General features: G+C 47.7%; 1 protein-coding gene across 1 annotated transcript in view; it reads right to left on the bottom strand.

Moving 5' to 3' along the window:
- LOC128431321 (microtubule-associated protein 2) overlaps positions 1 to 19,846 on the bottom strand; it is a 37,593-nt gene that overhangs the window by 10,757 nt on the left and 6,990 nt on the right. The window contains exons 2-4 of the mRNA XM_053417601.1: positions 12,152 to 12,246; positions 6,292 to 6,354; positions 538 to 705 (exon numbers count right to left, since the gene is read on the bottom strand). Coding sequence (XP_053273576.1) covers positions 538 to 676 — 139 coding nt within the window. The 5' untranslated portion in view covers positions 677 to 705; positions 6,292 to 6,354; positions 12,152 to 12,246. The remainder of the gene's footprint in view (positions 1 to 537; positions 706 to 6,291; positions 6,355 to 12,151; positions 12,247 to 19,846) is intronic.

The following is a 19,846-nucleotide window of genomic DNA, read 5'->3' as shown; positions in this document are numbered from 1 at the left end:
AGACGTGGATGGAAGGAAGGAAATGAAAAACTAACAACCCGCTAATAACGCTGGTGGCGTGTTTGATGCAGAGCGGAGATCCCAGAATCCTCTGGGGTTTGATTAGTGACTAGTCTGCTTGATTCTCCAGAGCAGATTCATAAACAGATCATAAAACAACAACTTACCTGAAAAACATCACATTCTCACTAGAATATTTAGATTTAACATAAAAACCCCTAAACGTGAACATTTAGCCCCTGAATAAGAAGCTTTATCCTCTTTTCTACTTTTATTATCCTGCTTCTTCTCCTTTAACTTGTCCTCCTCTCTTTCTTTCTACGCCAAAGCAAAGAGTGATGGAATCTCCAGCCTTTTCCAGAGCTGCAGCAGATTGTTCAATCACGTATGAATGTGTTGGAGGGATTGATCGTTTTTCTCTGGCACGGCACAACCAATCACTTTCCGTCATCATCTGGCAGCGTGTGGCCTGTGCAGTGCCGTGCAATCAATGTCTCCAGTGACTCGTGCACATGAGCAAACACACCACATCTGTACCTGTCGTTCCAGGATGTGCAGCCGCCCCGCCGTGGAATCCGTTCTCCTTGTAGCCGGAGCCGTAGGCGGAGTAGCCGTTCTCGCCGTTCTCTCGGCCGTTGGAGGCCCAGTGCTCGTCTGGCTGCCGACCGTCTGCCATGCCTGGACGCCGGGGAGGGGACGGGTCACCTGCTGGGACACAGAGACAGAGACAGAGACAAGGGGAAGATGAGGGATGAGGATGAGCAAATTCAAAAAACAGGGGATTCCTCTGAAGCGGCTCTATACGATGTGGCAGAGCAGACTCTAGGGGGAGCTAAGGAGCCACGCTGCTGCTGCTGCACCGGCTTTGTCTTTGTCTCAGCGTCCACGTGCTGAGACAGGAAGCTGAGAGACGACTGATCTGCATCCCTCGCTCGGAATTCAACCGATTCTACATTTCACACGACTTCAAAAGACGCATCATGTGTTATATTTCAGTCGACATTGTGTGGGATTCAAACACACACACACCCGATTGATTTATCTTTAAATATCAACCAAAAAGCAAATCATCGTCCCAGAATGAAATAAAAAAGCACGACAACACGCAGCTTATAAAAATGATGGGTGGAAAAAAGGGAGAGAAAGAAAAGGTGTGGACCACCCCCCCCCCCCCCCCTTCACATCCCATCAGCACCAGAGAGAGGGAGGCTGTTACCAGGGCAACCAGCACCGGTCTTATGGGTGGAGACACACACACACACACACACACACACACCTATAGATACATAATTGCTGTTATTAGCTGGAGCGCAACAAGCACCCCCCTCCCCCTCATTCATTTCAATAACAACAGCAGACACCATCGAGTGGAGCAGGGACCCTCGTGCATGCAGCCCCCCCCCCCCCCCCCCCTACTGTTTAAACAGGATTAGCACGAGGACCCTCCCTCTTTAATAAACTGCATCTTCATCATCAAGCAGCTGATCCATCAGAACAACCTGTGTTTCCTCGTCACCTCCACCAGCAGCTTCCTCTAAATCTTTGTCTTTCACGAGCTGCTCTTCTCTTTCATCATGTTCTTCCTCCTCTGTTCTCCCACTATGAGCCCATGTGAAATATACTGGTGTCGGCCTGTGCACCCCTCCTCTTCATCCCTCTCTCTTCCGGCCCATCCCTCCTCATCCCTCCCTCCTCCCCTGCAGTGCTGCGTGGCGACAGGCTCTCGGTGATGTGGGCTAATGTCTGCTGCAGTGGGAAGAAGTGAGGATCAGAGGAGAGAGAGAGAGAGAGAGGAGAGAGGGAGGAGGGAGGAGGAGAAGAGACCCACTGACACTGGGGAAGATACTGGGCCAAACTGTCTGAGAGTAGAAATCCCAGCCCAGGGCTCCGTCTACAGTCGCAGCTGTTGCTAAGGAAGGAAACCGGTGCGCTGACAGCCAGGCGGTGTCGATGCTGGTTCAGAGCCGACCGGCTTCCAGCTGCTGTTTAGTAAATAACATGCCAGCGTCTGTCTTCACACTTTGTCCCTGAGAAGGACGATGAAAAAACACAAGAGCTGCTTTGATAGAGAAAGAGAAAAGGACCAAAATAGATAATTTCCTCACAGGTTCAGACGCACAACATCACAGGGGGCCAGACTCACTTAATGATGATGATGTCTGCACAACACTACAGTCCCACAATCTGAGAGAGAAATCCAAAGAAAGAATCCTGCACATGCTCTTTAAAGACGTCTGGCACATGTTCAGATTGGTTTGGGTGGTTATTGTTTTGAAAGAATTGATCACGTAAAGGGGAAATTCCTCCACCGATATTAAGGCCTTAAAGGAAAAGAGTCCTTGGTCCAAATACTGATGGAACCAGGGGAAATCAGCTTGTTTTTCTTCTGCAGAATCTCAATCTGTGAAATATCAGTGTTAAGTTAATGGTTTTTTGTTTTGAAAGAGGAGAAAGGAAGCAGAGCCGCTCGGCCTGTGAGCACAGCCCTGAAGTGGACGAGGTTAAATCAACAGCAGCACCAGTCAAAGAAGACCTGTCACATCTCGTCACGTCTCTGGACTCAACCTTGAGGCCTCGTCCCTGACAGAGAGGGAGAGAAGGTGAGGAGGAGGCCTGGGGGTCCCCCCACCATGTCCCCCCCACACCCCTCGTTAGTGTGTCTCACGCTCGCCACACTTCACTTTACCTTCCAGCCCGGGCATCCCTCCTCTTCCTCCTCAAACCGGCGCCACCGCACCCCAGCCTTAATCCGACCTTACTTCCCCTCCCTGTTTGCAGCTCCCCCCCCCCCCCCCCCTTCTTTCCACCAGCCCCACCCTGATCTGGGTCAGCCATCACGCCTCCGTGGAGCGCTGCTCTCATCGGAATGTCAGCATCCATTTAGGAGGGAGGATGGAATCTCTGGCAGCCCCTCAGTGGGCCAACCTGCCCTTAATCCTCATTGTGTGTGTGGATCAGTTCTCATCATGTAGAATCTCTATTCTATCTCCTTGATGTCTTTTATACTTTAAACTTTCATTTTCTATAGTTGTACATTATTTAAACTTTTAACCCTGATTATTATTTTCAGTTTCTCTTTTATTCACTGGAGATAAGAAGCTTTTGTCTCCTCGTCCTCTTGTCTCTTCGTCCTCTTGTCTCCTCGTCCTCTTGTCTCCTCGTCCTCTTGTCTCCTCGTCCTCTTGTCCTGCTGCCGTGTGTAGTTTGTTCACTAAGATACAATAAGGAGGTCACAGCTTTGCTTTCCATAAATAATCAATAGGTCAGACAAATTATTTACATGTTTACAGACATGTGAACATTTGAACACCAACTGTAGTAAATTCAACATTTGATTGGACCAAAAAACAACCTGCTGGACTTGGCTGGGGGGGGGGGGGGTTAGTGGCACGTTCATGGGAGTATATGTATGAACACTGCATGGTTTGTTGCAAGGGATGATGGGTAAGTGTCAAACTGAGGAGGAGGACGACAGCAAGGTTGTCGTGACCTGTAATTAACCCGTACTCCAGCTTCTTCCTCCTCCTCCTCCTCCTCCTCTTCCTCAGCAGACGAGCGGATTAAGTTTTGTTGACTCAGCAGAAACGTGTGCGGGACTGACACATAACCAGTGAAGTGTGAATGAACAGTGTGTGTGGTTAACACACACACACACACACAGAAAGAAAAACACACTCCTGCTTACAGGAGATTCAGGGAGGATTCCACGCCCTTCAAATTAAATACCGTAATAGAGGCTGTAGAGGTGCACTGAGATTATGGGCTAATCATTTCTGATAAAGCTTTTCATTATCACTAGAAACCTTTTGCCTCAGATAAAGAAATGATTATGAATCAAAGTCGTAAACGAAGTTTGTTGATCTGATGGGAATCATGTGAGGAGATGTTGACGACACGACAACAAATCAGAGGAACGATTTCATAAATCTGCAAATTCAGTTATCATCAAAGCTTCAACTGAAGAAGTAATAAGCAATTATTCATTTATCTGTCAGTTATTACCTCAGTCATTCAGCTCATGTTTTCTCCCGTTTGTTTGTTTGTCAGCAGGACGACGCATAAAAACACAGATTTCCAGGAAACTGGAAATGTTCTCAGACATTGTGAGACATTTATAATATTTTCAGATTTCAGGGGGAATAATTGAAGATATAAAAAGCTTCAGTCTCACAGTCTTCAGATCCATCGATGAATCTTCTTACCGAAAAAATAGCAGGACTCCACCACGGAGGCTGAAGGCTCATTTATAAATATTTCAAAGAATAAACAACAATTATTCATATTAATAAGAACCGTCTTGGTGTATTTGTAGTAGTATTCTCTAGTTTTTCACGAGAATATAAAATAAAGTATGATTCAATATAGAAAACGAGCGTTAAAAACTGTAAACTACAATATTCATTGATTCTTATCATTGCTAATTATCTGTTGTTCTTCCAGTTTCCCCTTTAAGTGGATTAAAGAGTTGAGCCGGCTGCAGCTTCCTGCTGTGTCATCGCCTGCTCTGCACCTTCAGCCTCAAGTCGACGCTTCCTGGCACGCACAAGCCCCGCCCCGCGGTGATGTCATCGTTCCCATGGCGACATGAGACCCAGAGGAGGGAGGGGAGGGGCCAGGCGGGTGGCGGTCAGGAGGAGGATGGCGGCGGCGGCGGAACAGAACTGCACTTCGACCACGTTATGGATCTGGAAATAGGTCAGCAGACCCTGCAGGCGTGAGGGGGTGAGTGTGTGTGTGTGTGTGTGGGGGGGGGGGGGTCCATCCTTACTGACACAAATAGACGCCGAGCCTTTTAAATCATCAATACTAATGATGGCTGGTGGTTGAGGTTCCTCCACATATCACCATCTTATCTCTATGGACGTTTGGACACTTTGATTTAAACACAATAATAAAAATCAGAATCAAGGTTTGTTCAACGCTGTGTTTCAACCTGACTCATTTGTACTTTCCTTTCATTTTAAAGAAATGTAGAAAACTGAAATATTGATCATTCAAAAGCAATTTGCCGAACGATTAAATTGACAGAATAATCAATAATCGTTAAAGTAATATTTCAGTGGTTCCAGCTTCTTGAATATAAACAGTGATCTGAGTCTGTTCTGTATAGGTTCAGCTTTTCTTTTTGAGAACTTAAATCTCTGTTTGTCGCTCCTGTGTGTCACAGCTGAGGCGTCTCCCTGTTCACGCCCATACACACCTACACACATCTACAAACACAAACCCACAACCTCCACCACACATAAATAAACACACCTTCTCCCTAACGCCCCCGAACGCATCCACAACCCACAACTCTCTTGTTTAAATGAGCTAAATATAGACGCACACACACACAAACACGAGGCTTCTTTACTCTCACAATCAAACTTTAGCTTCTAGCTGCGTCTTTTCATTTCCTGTCCAGTAACTCAAACTTTAAAAAACACCAGACTGGGGTTTAAACTTAATCACTACTTCTTTTTTTTTTGTGTCAGGGGGAGGGGTCCGAAAATATCTCGATGACATCAACGCAAACAATCGGCCCTTAACCCCCCCCCTCCCTGACCCCGTCCCTCTATTATACATTCATAAACAGCCAGGCTAATCATCTGGCTCAGTGCGGCCACTTACATCTGACAGAAATCAATCCAGAGCCCATGAAGAGTTCCCACTAATGAGATGATTGATGTGATTCCTTTATCTGTTATTTTTTGTCCCCATGTCCCCCCCCCCCCCCCTGATGAGTCATGGGAAAAGAGAGAGTGAGAAGTCCCGGGAGTGGACGAGGAGCTCAGCGTCTGGCAGCCGACCAGACTTCTGTGTTTTACTTTAAGTTATTTGGCTGTGAGAGGAGTCGCTGAGCGTTAAAAAGCTAAAGAGGCGTAAAGACAAGATGTGGTTTGATACAGAGGTTCTCTATCCTGAGAAGTGAGGGATGCGAGCTGGTGACACAAGCAGAAGGTTTGGAACTTGGGACGCAGCCACTGTTTCCTGCTCAGGACCCATAACCCTACTGTCTTCTGTGAGGGAATTAGAAAGGAAATCAACTCTGCACCAGTTCCACCAGCTGCCTCTGGCTCGTCTCCCCAGGCTCGTCCTGACGTTTTAATGTCAGATTGCTGGAGCTGCTGGTTTCTGCACAGCTGCTCCAGTGTTTCTCACTTTCTAACACAAGCTAATCTGATGAAGCTGCTTGTGGCAACGTGGGGACGCTCCATTATAATCAAAGTCCTGACAACATGTGTGTGCATCTCAAAACCTGTGACACATCAGCAGGTGAACATTGTCTCTGTGCAGCGTGGAGCTCACCTGACTGGAAGCTGTGTCTTCACTGATGAGACGGACGAGAGACGGGTGTCTGCTCAGATCTGCCTGCAGGGGACGAGAGAGGAAGAGGACATGTCAGGAAACCAATCAGCTGGAGTTTAAGTCTCATCATCACAAGACCATCCTCAGCCCTTTGACTCGGTGCCATCTTCACGCTCTGACCTCCGAGTCCAGAATCATCCCAGCTTCGTGTTCAGCCCGAGGCGACCGCTCAGCTCTGACTGGGGTCGCCAGGTTCATGAGACTACAGCCAATCACAACCATCCGACTGCCCACGGCTCGATCCAGAGGTGGCAGAGAGCGTCACAACGTTTCTCTGAGGATCTGGAGTCAGTTTGGTGATTTTTAAATCTTTTAATTTCAAATATGTATTATTTATGTCATTAAAATGCAAAATACCTTTAATTCAACCAGCGGACAAAAGAGACCAGACTTCTAAAGTTTCCCAATTCTGCAGGAAACCCAGTGATCTGGTCACCGAGACTCTGCCAGCTGAATTAATCCAAACCTCCGTGTGGCTCTTCTAAGCTGCCGCTGATCGGCTGTACGCGACAACAAAGCCCAAAATAATCTCTTCTGTCCAGAGTGTGTGCGCTCAGGCGTGTGCACGTGCACCGTCAGTACACATCCCTTTGTTGTCTCCCCCCCGCATTTTAATGAGTCTTTCATATTGAAATTTGCTGCGTTATTTTCCTCACATGTTAAATATTCCTCAGATTCTCTTATTTGCGTCTTTTAACTTATTGTGTCGAATTTAAATCAATGTGAAATAAAACCAAGATATTTAGAACATTCCTTCTTCTTGCAGCAGGAAGTCAACTCAGATTTTAGAGACAAGAAATGAAAAAATACCAACATGGACACTGGCGGAGCCGCAGAGTTCAAATATGGCACAAGAGCAGAAAATCTCATTAACAATTCATGTTTTCCAGGTTTAGTTTAAGTGGAATTCAGAGAAACCGTAAAACAAACATGTTCCGAGGCTTCGACTGAAACCTAAACAAAATGGAAAGATGAGAAAGTTGCAGACAGAGAGAGAGAAAGAACAAACAAAGGACTAAAGGGACGATAATAATCCAAGAATCTTTTCCATAAACAAGTGATTACAAGTGAACGTGTCCTTCTGGAGCCGACCAGACGAACTCTCCACTGCAGAGAGACGGTTTTTAAGATTTGTTAAATTCCTGGATTCTGGGCCGAGCCAGGGGACGAGCGAGGGGCTTACAGCCGCCATGAGGATTCTCACGTTTACTCTGCTTTGGGACCGTGAGGGGGGGGGGACACCAGAGCATCCTGTTAACGTTAAAACAGTGTGAAAGGAGTGACGACGGGGGGGGGGGGCTAGTGCCAATAACAGGCAGTTGGATGGAGAGAGAGAGAGATAGAGAGAAGGAGATAGAGATTCTCCAAACAGGAAGGAGGTTGATTTATTAGAGGAGAGAGAAGAAGAAGAGGCCTGGAGTGAAGAGGAGAGGGAAATCACACAGGAGGGATAATTCTCCTCTTACAGTAAAGAATTGATTCAGTTTACTACGACCGCAGTTTAATATTTATTTTACACACAGGAAGGATATTGATTTTAAGGTGGGAAAGATATTATAGGTTTCTTCAAGGATAGTTTCTCAAGACCCTGAATTACAGTCATTCACACTTTAAAGGAAGTTTCTTATGTGAAAGCTACAGAAGTGAAAAATAATATTCAGCTCTTCTCACTTCAGGGACTAGTTGAACTAAAATGCGCAAAATAACAGTTGGCATTAGATTTTAATGTGAAGGACTGATTAAATAGATTTGTTTAATTTACCAAATTAAATTAAAAACACATGGAGAACAACTTCAAAGCATTAAATTAAAAATAATGTAATTTGTTTTCTGTCTGCACATAAAGAGGAGGAGGAGGCAAAAAGCCATAAATAAGCCTCAGAGGGAAACGAGTTGATGTGATGGAGGAGACAGAAGAAAGGAGACAATCAGGAAACTGAGGTCAGACAGGAAATAATGTCTCTTCAGGGGAGAAGCTCCGCCAAGTAGAGAGAGGGATGAAGGGAGAGGGAGATGGAGAGATAGAAAGAGATGTGGAGTTACAGCTCTGCACCAAAATATCAAGAGGAAAAACTTTACACCTAAAGACACACATATTAAATAAGTAAGTTAGTAAATGATCCGTCGCTCGTGACGCCTCGTTTTTCATCCGACTGATAGAAACTCATTATAAACTCACTGGTACAGAGATTAGGAGTAAAACCAGTGAACAGATTCATGCAGATGAGATGAAACGAGGAGGAGAAGTGATTAATGAAAACATGCATATCTGCACTTTCTGAATTTCCTAATCTTAAACTCATTCATTAGAGCTTTGACAGATAATTTCTCCTGAAGCTCATCAGACACCGACAGTCCACCCAGCAGCTCATGTTGTCGGTCGACCTAACGGAAGAAGAAACGTGGTTCTACAAACGAGTGACTCATCTCAAGTCCCTGGAAAGAAGGAACCGGCTGGACTCTGTTTTCCTTTGACCTGCGTGTTCCTCCAGGGAGGACAGAGGCCGAGTGGGTCGAGGACAGAGAGGAGGAGACGGAGGGAGGAGTCAGAGAGAGATGAAGGAGGAGAAGGAGGTCGGAATCTGACCTAATCCACCGACTTCATCAAACAGAAAATGAATCCTAATCTCTGCAGTGGCTAAAAGGCCTGATAAGCCTCCAGTGAGCCACCAGAGGAGATAAAGGGCGAAATGACAGAAAGATATTCTCAGAGTTATCGGGTTCAGACTCATTCCTGCAGCCGTCAGGATGCATCAAAAATAACAGATAAAGGAATCGCATCAATCATCTCATTAGTGGGAACTCTTCATGGGCTCTGGATTGATTTCTGGCACTTGAAACTCGTCTGGCACCGAGGGAGAGCGACCTGCCCCGGAGCAGGAGGCAGTAAAAACAACAACAGCTCAATAAGCCTGGATTCAATTCCAGCTGAACAAAGTCGATTCAAAGTTCCATCAACCTGGTTATTGTGTTTACAAGGAGCCTGTTGTCGAGTCAGACAGTCGGGACCTGGAGTTCTGTGGTGATGGGTTACAAACTATAAACGCAAATGCACTAAAGTTTATTTTACATCACCACAATCTCTCCTTATCCATATCGGTGTCATGCATCGATACATATTCTGGTCGTTTCTCCTTTTTTTTAATGGTTGAAATCACTAAACAAGGATCTTGAAGGAACTGCAGCTGCATTTAAAACCATTCAAGTGTCACTCTGGGTCTTACTGGGACACTTGAGTGAAATAGAAAACCCCCACACTGATTTGTTTGAAAGGGAAAACTAGCTGGAGTGAATGTGATGATTTATGGGGATCATGTGCTGGATGAAGGTTGTGGCTCATCCTCGGGGGTTCGGCCTGTAGAGTTTCTTACAGAGCCTCTCGCTCTCTCTCCTCTGAGGTCTCTCTTTCTCCCTTTTCAACTTGGCCATCGCCCCCGTTCCCTCATCCATAATTCACATAGACAGCCTCCGTCTCCCCACAGACAAACACACACAGACACGCACACCCTGAGGCCGGCACACGCCTCCGAACAACACAAACACACACTTGTTTGACACGTTAGATAAGAGAAGCGGGAGTTAAGGTGAAGGACGCTTCCAAAATACTAGAACACGCGATTTCAACATCAAACTAAAGATTATTTCTCTAACGTCCTGCAGCTGCATCAATAAACAGTTTCTGTGTGTTGACAAGCAAACAAGACAAACTCTGCAGGTTCATTAATCTAAAAGAAGAAAACGAGCAGATACAGTCAAAAAGAATGTTTGATCTGATCATCTAATATGTGGAACGGTGAAATAAACCAGCTGCAGGAAACAGGCAGAGCGGAGGAAGATTCTTTTAGACAGAAAACAGAAATAGGACGATCAAAGCTAAAGATAAAGAATCTGTTGTCAGGGAGAAAAGTGGAAATAAAGGTCCCGGACTAAAAATGATCCTGACATGGCTGTGAAGAGTAGGAAGCAGGATCTGACATCACTGAGACTGAGACCTTGGGCCGACACATACTCTTCATACCAGAGATGCAAAGTAAACCAAACTCCCTCTGTGTCCTCCACCTAATCTACAACCTGAACCTCGACCTGCAGCGTCATGAAACCAGACAGGACCAGGTGCAGGTCTGTGAGCCTCTGAGGCAGCAGCTGCTCTACGACAGGCGGTAGAGCTGCTCTGTAGACACGTATATATCCTCAGGTAGAGGACTCGCAGCAACACATGCATCAGGCCACATGTTCAGACAGGGTGTATGAACATGTGCTGCTGCTGCCTCCGTGGTTCAGCTCATCTCTGACACGCGGCCTCATATCACATGTCAACACACACTTCAGGGCCGATCTGTCAAGGTCGAGCTGTGAAGGGCACCTGCGGCACGTTCCACACACATCTCTGCTTCTGGTTCAGGCTGATGTTGAAGGTGGATGAGTTCAATTTCTCATGTGGCAGCTGGAAACTTTATGTAACTTATCAACATGACAAGTTTGACCTTGAAAACAAGGGTTAGACAAAATATTCACAAATCAAGGTTCAGTTAGAAACATTCTCCAGAGTCTTCAGTCTTTGTTTAGTAAAAATAATAAAATCAATAAATGGAGATTAAATCCAATATATTGCTGAAGATCTGACAACACCAGATCCTTCACTTCCCATGATGCAATGCAGAGGTTAAAGATGAATCCTCGGGTTAAATTAACAACACTTCATGCACGTTTGTTCAGCTCATGAAACAATGTCCTCCTCACAACATGCGTAACATTTCAAACGCCTTCCTGACAAACAGCAGTTGGAACCAGCGGTGGCTGTTGACTCCAAAACAATGCCCCCCCCCATCCCCCCTCCCCTCCCCCTCCCACTTGTTCTGCCCTGTGAGCACGGCAACAGTTGGTTCCCCGGGCCACACGCCGGCCGACCTCCAGTCGAGGGCGAGAGAAGACGAAGGGTGACGCAGCGAAAAGAGGAGGATGAGGAGGTGGAGGATGACCGAGGGGACAGGGCTCAGTTTGTGACCTCGCAGAGAAGGACAGGGAGAGGCCATGTGTGTCCCCCCCCCCCCCCTCCCTACGCCATGGTGTGTCATCCTGAGTCAGTTCCCAGGAACAGACAGTTCGCCTGAGACCTGCCCGGCAACCACAAGACAGAGAGAGAGAGAGAGAGAGAGAGAGAGAGAGGCGGAGGGAAAGGGTTCTGCAGAAGACTTAAAGACGGGGAGTCAGATTCTCCATCACTCCATCACCACCTGCTCGCTGCACAAACCACCTGTCAGCCCTGAAACTCCTCCAGAGCCTCCAGTGAACCTGTGACAGCTCTGCCGACACCGACAGGCAGAGTGATGTGTCCTGTGGTCTCGCTCGGCCTGGTGTCACCACCGCGGTGAAACCAGCAACCATCCGCTGGCTGCGAGTCGCTCACCGCCATCGGCCACATGCCATCGCAGCCTCGGCCTCTAAAACACAATCGCAGCCGCCGCTCTTTTCCAAGGAGCATAAATCACACAAGATCAGGGTTTTATACGTCTGGTAAACACTTCACTCTTCACACAGAGCGACAGTGAACCCAGGGTGAGCCGCTCTGTCCTGCTGAATAATCTGTCTAGACGAGGGACGGGAGTAAAGGTTATCAAAACACAGAGGCGGCCCCGGGCTTAACTCCACATCGGCTGTTTCACACCATGGTTTGAATATGTCAACGGCAAATATCCTCACTAATGAGAATCTGTGCAAACAAAGGGAACTTCATGGTGGAGATTAGAAAGGCATCGGTTCCTGTCAACAAAGAAAAGATGAGAAGATAGTTAAATCTTACCTGGAGGGGTGGGGTGGTAATTACAGCTTGTTGTGTGCAAAGAGGGCACTAGGTGGCGCTGGTGGAGACGGAGGGAGGGGGCACGGCAGCAGCTTCTGTAGAGAAAGAGAAGACAGGAGGAGAAGAGTCAAGAGAAGGGCAGCGTCACACCGACAGAGAGGGATGAAGGGTTTTCATCACCGGAGAGCAAACTGCATCCACACACAGACAGACACACACAAACACACACACTCAGTGTGCAGCGCCAGTATCTGCGCTGCACTGGCTGGCGGAGGGGGGGAGTAGAGTTGGGGGCGGGGTGGAACAGTGCAAGAAATGTGTGTGTGTATGTTTGTGTGTCACATTAATTCATGTTTGAAAGGAACTCTGAGCTCATCCCCCCCGAGGGAATAGAGTTCACAGATGAAAGACCGTCTCCGTCCAGGAAATGTCCAGATTCTCCTGTTTCTGTTTGTCTCAAATGTAAAAATGCAGTTTCTTTTGCTCAAAGGCACAAAAACACGAGTGCGAGAGCAGCAGCGTGAGTCCACACGTGCATGAGCCGTGTGGAGAAGCCCGGTGGAGGGGCTCGCACCGGGCTGAATAATGGCTCTGTCCCAGTTCTCATTTGCAGGCAGGGCCCGCTGCAGCAGCGCCACTGAGACAAAGGCTGAGAGGGGGAAGGAGAGGGGGAGAGGAGGGGAGAGACACACTGGGACGGGGGGGGGGGGGACTGTCAAGGGCCAGACAAGCAGAGAAAAACCAAATCCTCATTCTCTGCTCGTTACTAGAACCTCAAACCACATGAAATGAGGTATATTTATATTCACGAGACTCACAAAGGTCCCAGTCTTCAGCTCTGAGAGGTGTCAGGACCAATGAGCGTTAGAGATCCCTGGAGTGGTTCCTCCGCTCACTGCAGGACCTTCAGATCCAGTTTCCACTCTGGAACCTGAAGCCCCCGGATCGGAGCCAGATCTGAGTTTAATGGAACGGTCACAACTGTACGTCCACTTCCTCTTGGTGCAGATGAGACGTTCCTGCAGCGAAGCGAATCCGTGGAGCTGGTGACCGGCGACGTCTCAGCCTCAACAGCAAACCACGTTAGTGAGGTTGGCAGCCGTTGGTTGGTTGTAGATTTCCTTGTGAGCCGAGATGGAGGAGATCCTGATTTAGCCGATGTTGAACATGACCTCAAACCACACAACTGGTTTCCGATGGCCGTGCCAGGACGGGGGAAGTCGGTGGACACACGAGTCGGGGGTTTCTCCTGGTGGGAGATCGTGTTATAAAACGTTTATCTTCAAGTGTGACAGCTTCTTCAGTATCAAATCTATTAATCATTTACCAAACATAAAAAGGAATACTCTGTGGAGCATGATATCCTCTTTCAGCTCCAGGTTGTGGTCACCACTGCTTTGAAGTCCAGTCCAGCTTATAGTGCATTTAGCACGTTAGCATTCTGCCAACATAGACTTTATGAATCTGAGCACATCCTTCTGGAAGTAAATAAATGAAACCACTAAATCAAAGCGACGGGACCAGTCTGATGTCAGGAGACACTCCCTGACATGATCGCCAGACCTCAGCGACCACAGAGGATGTTGAGAGGCTGAATCACCGAGGATCCAGTCATACGGCTCGGAAACCACTTGAGAACAGAATCAGGAGGAGGAGAGGGAGGCAGCAGCGCTCCTTCCATCCCACATCTCCTCCTCGGTCCCATCATTAGCTCGTCGTGCTTCGGGGGGGTAGAATAAGCCGTCGGTGAAGAGCTGTAATCAGCCCGTCCCCGGCGGCAGCCTGGATCGGGTTTAAAGAAAGCAACTGAGACATGAGGGAAAATGTAGCACGGCGGTCGTGAGGTCATTTTAAATGTTGAAGAACCGAGGAGCACCGAGTGGCTGCCGGAGATAAGAGGTGAGGTAGAGGTGGAGGGGGGGGAGAGGGAGACTACCGGAGAGGTGTAGACAGTCCTGTCATCGCCGGCTGTCTTCAAGGAGGCCATTTGCCAGCACCGATTAGAGGCCGAGGCCTCCACCGGAGCTGCAGAGCCGGCAAACACGGCAAAATCGAATCTCCCCTCCGCTGCCAGAAGCAGATGCTGGCCGGGCTAACGCCGATCTGCCACAGCCCGACTGTCACCAGATTACCCATGATTCTGTTTGACCAGGACATATGGAGAGGAGACACCTTCTAAGTCCAGGAGGTGCCAACAGGCCTCCACAGAGTCAATTATGATCAATGAATTAATGATTATTAGTCAGAGGCTTTGTCTTAATGTGACTTAGTGGAAGAAACAGTGTGGTTCGGTCATTTTAATGAACTTTAGTTGGTCACTCTGTCACAAGCTTTAAAACGTCTCCAAAATCAAATCTAATATGAAAATAAGTAGATTAATGTCTCAGATTTATTCCCTTTATTCTATCAAATGCTGCTTATCGCAGGATGAAACTCTCATGGGTCCCAATAAAACCTCGCGTCTAATCCCAAATTAAAAGGTAGGTCAATCTCATTGTGGTGCTGGAGGTGGGGGGGGGGGGGGGGTGGCCTGCAGGGAGATTGGTGCACGGCCAACTCACTATGATCAGGATTAGCTGAATGGATCATGACGGCCTCGGGGGAGTAATCTGCCCGGACCTCTTCATCCCGATTTGGACGGAGAGTTTCAGCGCCGGTCGGTTCAGGACGTCTGGATCACGTCTCTGACCCAGAAAATATGCAAACTGAAAAGCATGACTCAGTCTGTTTAAAGAAATGCAGCTCCAGCACGAGTCTCAGTGAGCCGGCCGAGTCATGGCAGGTGCTGGAGGACGCGGGGCCCGGTTCTGCGTCACTGTTGCTGAGGCTCCAGCTCTGTCTTACAGTGACGCTGCTAAAGATAGAGGTCAGAGGAGACATGAGCCTCAGACTCTCACTCTGCCTCTGAAATGTGAAGGATGCTCTTTCTCTCAGAACCACAACGTTTTGAGCTCTTCATCCCTGACGACTTCATACATGTCACCATAAGCCCCACAGTCGGCCCAGTGTTAATACTTTCACCCAGACATGGACCCAGTAATCACTCGTTAATGCCTGAGGACTGGATCCTCGGCATGGCCAGGATCACCAGAGCAATCTCCTCCCGGCACCAGGCCCGACCACGTCCAGCCTCAACAACAACAACAACAACCGCCTCAACATGGCAGAAACCCGTCTGCGGCTGCGTCTGCTTGTTGTCGTCGTTTGCTTTAAATAAAATAGCAAATTAGATTTGAGAACACGGAAATCTAATTAGCCAAATCCGCTGTGATCTGAACGTGGGTTTAAAGGTGAGCAGCCACTCATCTCTCTCAGGCTCAGGTAGCAAACACAACAATACACAACTCATTTAGATTCAGCAGTGAGGGTTGTGGGAGGAACTCATTTCTTTTGATACGAGTTTAATCCTCTGACTCACGAGAAGCTTCTTTGTTCTGTATTTATTTTCCAGCCGTGCTCGAACATTTAAATTCACTCTCATTAAATATTATTTTTCTACCATCTCCACAACGCGGCCTGTGAATCCTCTCCCCTCAGGACGCTGGTGTCAGAGGTCAAAGGTGAATGTGACCAGACGCTGATCCCCTCCATCCCCTCAGCACACAGACAGCGTGACTCACAGCAAAGCCTCAGCTTTACTCCTCCTGCAGACACACACAACCAGCAGATCCTGTCACAACAACACGGATCCACAAACCATTTATCATGACTTTGTCGACTAACTTCATTTCAGCATCATTTTTCTTCCTCCATGTGACTTCATTGAGTTATTCTCATTCTCCTCAGTGAATCCTCAGGCTGAGCCGGACGTTATCTCCACGCTGCAGACTCCATTTCACATAAAGGCAGCGAGTGGATCCCAGTCCTCTATTGGTTTCTCGTATGTTAAACCAGCAGCTTGAATATAAAGAGTCTGACGGTTGAGTGATGGTGAATATGGAGAATGTTTCCTCCTTCATTCCCACTCTTCACTCTGAACGTCTGTTCTATATAACACCAGTGAGTGGGAACCATCTCCTGTGAGGAGAACTGAGTCACAGCTTCAACTGGTCATCAGTTAAAACAACTTTTACTTCAATATTCAACAGGGAGCTTTAAAATATGGGTTAGATGGATTTGTTTTTAGTTTGTCCGTCACTGAGCTTCCTCAACGTAATATCTTGGTTAAGCATCGTGCGTCATGTGGTCGTTTTGCACTGAAACTTTGATTCATCTTTAAAAAGTGCTGCGACAAATGTCCTAAAAATCTAAGTACTTAATAGAATTTGAAAGAGTAATGATGTGAAAACAGGCAGCTGATGATAAATGAGAGTGACTCCTCTTCAGTCACAGCAGAAGAGCTGAGCTGCATCATCAGCTCCTCCTCCTGAATCCAGACACTTTGGTGTAAAGTGGTTAGTGAGAGTACAACTTCCCTTTTTCTGCTCATTTGCCAAAAGCGAGCATCACAGCCTCAGTGACCAGTGGCACGTGCACGAGGGAATGTGCACGCCCCCTCGTGCAACAGCTGGACCACCACTGGATTGATGGTTTTATTGAGATGGAAGGAAAGTAATCCTTCCGTCAAACTGTCTCATTACTCTCATTCATATGCATGAGTACAGTGTGCAGGAGGAACACACACACACACAGAGGCTAAAGATGGCCTGCTTGTGTGTGTGTGTGTGTGTGTATGTGTGTGTGTGTGTGTGTGTGTGTGTGATATTCCTCTGATATAAGCAGAACACAGGAAATTCCTCAAATGTTCAGTTTGCGTCCAAGAGGCCAGTTTGAAACAGACACGAGATTTGAGAAGAAAGAGAGAGACAGGAAGTGGAGAGACTGTGTGTGTGTGTGGGTGTGTGTGTGTGTGTGTGTGTTTACAGCTGGAGAAAGGGGCGGGGGGGGAGCTGATGCTAAGACTGATGGGAAAATTCAGGGGTGAAAACGCAGTCTGCTGTTTTTATGGATTTAGATAAATGTGTGTCTGTCTGAGGGCCTGTGCCTGTCTCACAATACGGAGTGACGCGTGTGTAGTTGTGTAGTTGTGTGGTTTCACACTAACCACAGGGTGTAGCCGTGGCCTTTGAAGTCGTCCCTCCACTCTGGGCTGAGCTCAAACACAGGCTACTGTGCGCGATCCCATATTACTGCATGGAAACATATATCCCAGCATGCTTTGCACTCACGGGGAACACAGTCGTCTCTATACTGCACGTTGGACTGGGTTCAACTGGTCCAGATCATTTACATTCATCATTCAGTGGGAACGTATGATTTCAGACTGGTTTTCTCTGACCTGCACTCAAACATATTAAATTCTCTTCATGTAAAACAGGGAAAGTGTCAAATGATCATATTTAAAAAGCTGGAACCATCAAACGTTTAATTTCTACTTGATAAATTCTACTTTTCAAAAGCGCAGGTGAACAGCAAGGAAAGATAAACGCTTGTAAATTGCGGCAGGGCTGTTTCCGCTCCTGAGCCTTTTCCTCTCACGCGCCATCTGCTCTGAATTAGCACCGACACGGGGAGCTCGGTGGTCTGGGCACCGGTGGTCAGACGCTGCAGAGACCTGGAGCTCCAGCAGGGGAGCAGAGGACCAGGCTGCAGCAGCTGCTTTTTCATATTTCTAATGTGTGAATATGAAAACACAGACGAAGACTGAGGTGGAGAGGAAAACTCCCTGCTGCCGATTTACGACTTGTTTTCTTTGAGGTGGATTCAACTTTTTGTCGGACTGAAATAAGAAGGAAAACTCCAGATGTGTGTATGACTTTGTGGGTTTGATGGGTGTGTAGTGTGTCCATAGACTGTTCCCTTTCCTTTTAACCATGATCACAATCTTTACTAGAGTCTTTCAAAGGCATCAGTACAAATTGTACATAATAATGTTTATTTTCTTAATTCCAGCTCGATATATTTGTTTTTTTATTGTGGTTCCTTTTCATTTATAGTTTTTGTTCCTGTTAAATATCATCCAGAGGAGTTTTCACTTGTTTCCCTGCTACAGCTGACAAGAAGCATTAAAGAGGCTGTCAGTGAAGGAAGTGATTCTTCAGCCCAGATGTGGAGGACGAGGTGTGAGAACCAGAGCTCCAGCCCTGTGGAGTCACTGAGGCTTTCAGACTGGGAGCAGAGAGGACGCACGTGTGTCACTGGGACGGAGTGAGGAGCGGAAGTTTCTGGAAGTCATCAGGCAGCCGGAGGGAGGAGGCAGCTGCACAGGACTCTAACTGTGTGATGTCCAGGCGTCAACACAAGCAACGTGGAACCCAGTGAACCAATGCATAGATAAAAGAAAGATGCTTCATGAAGAACACGCCATCTTAGAGCCCCATCCTGGACGGGGGGGGGGGGGCGGGTCATCGACCCCTCGTGCAAACACCAAGTCCATCGCTGCCAAACGTAAACACCAGTCAACGACAAACAAACACAGACAAACAGATCCCAGAGCTGCAGTCAACAGCTGTCAGGTCTAATGGGGCCGCTCCGTCATTCAGGCCGCGCACCAGAAACCACCCTGTCAGAGAAGCTTCCAAAACAAGCAAGTCGGCCCTCTGCCCTCCTCCTCCTCCTCCTCCTCCTCCTCCTCCTCCTCGTCCTGCTCCCCACAACATAAAAAATATGAGTCACGGGAGGAGGCTCGGAGAACAGAGAGGATTTTCTGGCCACGCTGAGAGGGGAAAAAACCTCAAGCACCAAATGAAACATAAGGTTTTATGCTTTAACGTCTATTTTAGACCATATATCATAAATCATGTAAAGTTTCCATAACAGAGTCGTCATCAAAATGTTCTACCTCTCCTCCCTGTCAGCTTCAGCTTTATCACATCACGTGACATTAAACCAACAATAACATCGAAAATGAGATCTCACAATTGTTTAAGAAGAGGCGGGAATGTGTCAGAAATGAATCTGACTCCCTGACCCCCCCCCCCCCCTTCCTGTACACTGCAGCATGATGAAGCTGAAATTCAGTAGAAGATGACTCATGCATCTCAGAGATCTGCTCACAAACAGTCTCAAATCGTTCATATTCAGCAGCTCAAGCTTGTTTATACCTCAGAATCCCAACGCTGCAGGTGATGAATCAAATATGCATAGAGTGCCAAAAAGGATCGGGGGGGGGGTCGACAGCTGCTGAGTGATTGATAAAGTTGTCGACTCTTCAATCAAACACAAACTGCAGCGTAGCAGCGAGCACAGAGAGTGAAGTGGGCAGGAAGCAGCTCTCAGAAGCCTGTTAGTGTAAGTGATAGAGCGACAGTGTGGTGGTGGTGGTGGGGGGGGGGGGGGGGGGGGCTGTGGACCACACGCAGGGGGAGGCTGTGATATACGAGCAGACCCTGAAGGCCTCAGCGGAACAGAGAGGTCAGTGTGTGTAGCCGTGGAATCACTCGTTTCCATTAACAAGAGAGGAGCTGCAGTTATTAGAAAGAGGAGGATGATGAAGACGTGTTAATGACTTCCTGCCCTGGAGGGACACAAGGGACAGAAGGGACAGAAGGGTGAGGACGTCCCTCGTTAACGTGCTCGGGGACACGGGACACGTCTCTGTCCAGTTCCCTCACGTCAGGATCATCCTCTGCAGCCACACGTCACCTCCAGGTCACAGAATGAAGTTCCTGCTGCTCAGCTGGGGGCGCTGTGTGGGCTCCAGGTTTCCACGGGGGGGGGGGGTTCAGGAGGCAGCTGTTTAATTGCTGAGGCCAT

The sequence above is a fragment of the Pleuronectes platessa genome, chromosome 24 (genome assembly GCF_947347685.1).
Source record: "Pleuronectes platessa chromosome 24, fPlePla1.1, whole genome shotgun sequence".
Classification (NCBI taxonomy): Eukaryota; Metazoa; Chordata; class Actinopteri; order Pleuronectiformes; family Pleuronectidae; genus Pleuronectes; species Pleuronectes platessa.
Note: the sequence above shows the minus strand (reverse complement) of the source record. Positions and strands in the feature narration are given on the sequence as shown.